Source organism: Antechinus flavipes, chromosome 5, assembly GCF_016432865.1.
Source record: "Antechinus flavipes isolate AdamAnt ecotype Samford, QLD, Australia chromosome 5, AdamAnt_v2, whole genome shotgun sequence".
Lineage (NCBI taxonomy): Eukaryota > Metazoa > Chordata > Mammalia > Dasyuromorphia > Dasyuridae > Antechinus > Antechinus flavipes.
This window is the reverse complement of record NC_067402.1, coordinates 221010896-221014013: the sequence shown is the minus strand read 5'-3', so window position 1 is coordinate 221014013 and position 3118 is coordinate 221010896. Positions and strand designations below refer to the sequence as shown.

The 3118-nt window shown below is 33.3% G+C and overlaps 1 protein-coding gene across 1 annotated transcript; it reads left to right on the top strand.

The window, feature by feature from the left end:
- The first annotated feature begins 1686 nt into the window (after positions 1-1686).
- On the top strand, positions 1687-2643 carry LOC127538378 (olfactory receptor 6C1-like). Its single transcript, XM_051962116.1, has one exon. The coding sequence runs from the start codon at positions 1687-1689 to the stop codon at positions 2641-2643; it is 957 nt and encodes a 318-aa protein (XP_051818076.1).
- Positions 2644-3118: the final 475 nt, after the last annotated feature.

Sequence of the window (3118 nt, the reverse complement as noted above, 5' to 3'; positions counted from 1 at the left end):
TTTAGAGTTTTGTGAATTGTACCACATCAGTTTCCCAATTACAAAAAGGGGAATATGATCAGATACAGGATAAAAGAGTTTTTGACCATAGAAAAAGAATGCTTTTGAGGGGGTGACAGAATCTCATCATCATGACTGCCATTTATCTCCACCCTTCAGACCTTTCATAGATCTTTACCTCTACTCTAATTTCACTTTCCTCCATTCACAATTGAAGTCCTACTGATAACTATTTCCATTGTATCCTGTTTTTTACTCTTATATCCCTTGAGCCTTTGCCCTACAATCCAACTTGCCCCTATCAAACAAAGCTGGTAGAAATCATGAAAGTGAGCTGCTGGCAAGATCTAGGAAACATTTTCCCCATGTGAGACTAAGTAGTGAAAAGTAGGTCATATGATTTAGGAACTGGAATATATAGTAAGGAGTTTAACCTCTTTACATATTTAAGCAATCATTTATGAATACTAAAGTAGTAGTAACTGATAAAGTTGAAAATATTATTTTACAAAACTTGAAAGCCTTAATTTTCAGGCTTACATAGAGCATGTATGATATTGCATTCTCGATCTAGTAGATCATAAAGATACACACAAGACAAGGAAAGGAAAGAAATAAGCTTTGAAATTATATTTATTATGTTCCTGGCATTATGCTAAGAATTTTTTTTACAAGTATTCTTTTATTTGAGACTCACAGAAGTCTTGCAAGGTAGATATTATTATTGTTACCATTTTACACTTGAGGAAATTAAGATGAAAGTTTTTGCTTAGGGTCACACATCTAGTAATTGTTTTTAGTGGTATTTGAAGTATAGGTTTTACTAATGCCAGCTCTAGTACTGTATCCAATGTATCCATAACGGTGGGTTCTTAGAGAGGGAAAGGAAAGAAAGTAAATACACCTACTGTAAGGGAAGGAATAAATCCTCCCCATCAGTTACTTCTGAAGTAGATAGTGTATAGTAATCCAGTGCTCAGATATATATCCCAGAGACAGTTACTTTGTACTTGTTTTACAGCTGATAAGACATTATTATGGGGGCAACTAGATGGCGAAGTGGATAGAGTACTAGCTCTGGAGTCAGGAGGTGTTGAATTCATCTTTGACCTCCATGCATTTAACAATTCCTAGCTGTGTGACCATGGGCAACTCACTTAACCCTAATTGCCTGGCAAAAGGAAAAATATATATATATATATATATATATATATATATAAACATAATGGGGAAATATGTAAATGCCTTCATTTAACCAATAAGATATAATTAATAAAAAAATGGTATTATAAGAAAAGCCTAAAAATGTAGATTGGTGGACATTTACATATCAATTTAAATAATAAATTTAAGATGAAAGGGGAGTTCTTATTTCTTAGTATTTAGGAAAAACTTATTTTATGTGGTACTTAATGATATGCTACTTTATATTCCATTTGGGTACATACCTTTCCAATTATGTTAAACTATTTTTTATGTTATTTATCTTTGAAAACCCCTTCATGCTTACTATAGTAACATAATAGTGATTTAACAAGTATTTGAATGATTGAACGGATTGATTCTGATTATTTGTCCTTGCAGCATTTCAAGTATAACCCATCTATATTTTCTGTTGCTTTATATTTTTAGTTCACTTGCCTCTTATTTTTATTACAGATCTACTGAAAAAGATAGAAAGCAAACATGAAAAATCACACACAAGTAACCGAATTCATTCTCCTGGGACTGTCAGATGATCCAGAGCTTCAAATGGTCATTTTCTTCTTCCTTTTATTAGCATACATTCTCAGCATTGCTGGCAATGTGACTATCATCATCCTCACCTTGCTGGATTCTCACCTGCAAACCCCAATGTATTTCTTCCTCCGCAATTTCTCCTTCTTAGAAATTTCATTTACAATTACTTGTATTCCCAGATTCTTGGGCACAATTATTACTGAGGACAAGACTATTTCCTACAGTGGCTGCATGGTTCAATTGTTTTTCATAATTCTCTTGGGAGGAACTGAATTTTACCTTTTAGCAGCCATGTCCTATGATCGCTATGTTGCCATCTGCAAACCCTTACATTACACAACCATCATGAACAACAGAGTCTGTACATTGCTTGTCTTCTGCTCATGGTTTATTTCATTCATGATCATCTTTCCTGCAATCATTCTGATACAGCAGCTTGATTATTGTGCTGATAATATCATTGACCATTTTACCTGTGACTTTTCTCCCCTCTTACAACTATCCTGCACAGATACACAATTCTTAGAGACAATGGCTTTTACCTGGGCTGTGGTGACTCTTATGCTTACACTGGCATTAATCATCCTCTCTTACATATACATCATCAGAACAATTCTACGGATCCCTTCAGTCAGTCAGAGGAAAAAGGCCTTCTCTACTTGTTCTTCTCACATGATTGTCATCTCCATTTCTTATGGTAGCTGCATCTTTATGTACATCAAACCCTCAGCAAAAGATAGAGTCTCTTTAAGCAAGGGAGTTGCTGTGCTTAATACATCAGTAGCCCCCATGTTGAATCCCTTCATTTATAGCTTAAGGAATCAGCAAGTGAAACAAGCCTTCATGGACATGATAAGGAAGATTTTGTTTTCTTCAAACAAAGGAAAAGATTTGTTGAACTGATTTAAAAGATATAATGAGGAGTAGAGATTTCTTACTGATTGCTCAATGTTTTGTCACCTTCCTCATATCACTTTGTCATTATATTTCTGATATGTCGATATTAAAAGATTTTTTAAATTTATAAATTAATTTCTCCCACCAAAATTTTCTTGCATTTTATTTGTATACATTTGTTTATATAAATGTTGTCTCCTCAAGGGAATGTAAGCTCTTTGAGAATAGAAATTGCTTAATTTTCTGTCATTATATTTCCTGAACTACAGCTGAATGTCTCACACAAACAATTCTTATTGGTTTATTGACTATTGGATATAGATATTTTCTGTATAAATTTATTTCAAACTACCTCTATGCCTAAAGAAATGAACTATGAATTGCTATAGCCTCTTCCAAAAATTAATCATTATTTTCTCTTTGTTTTACAGTTATAAAGCTGTCTATTGTAAAAACCTTAATACAAATCATCCTGATTTTA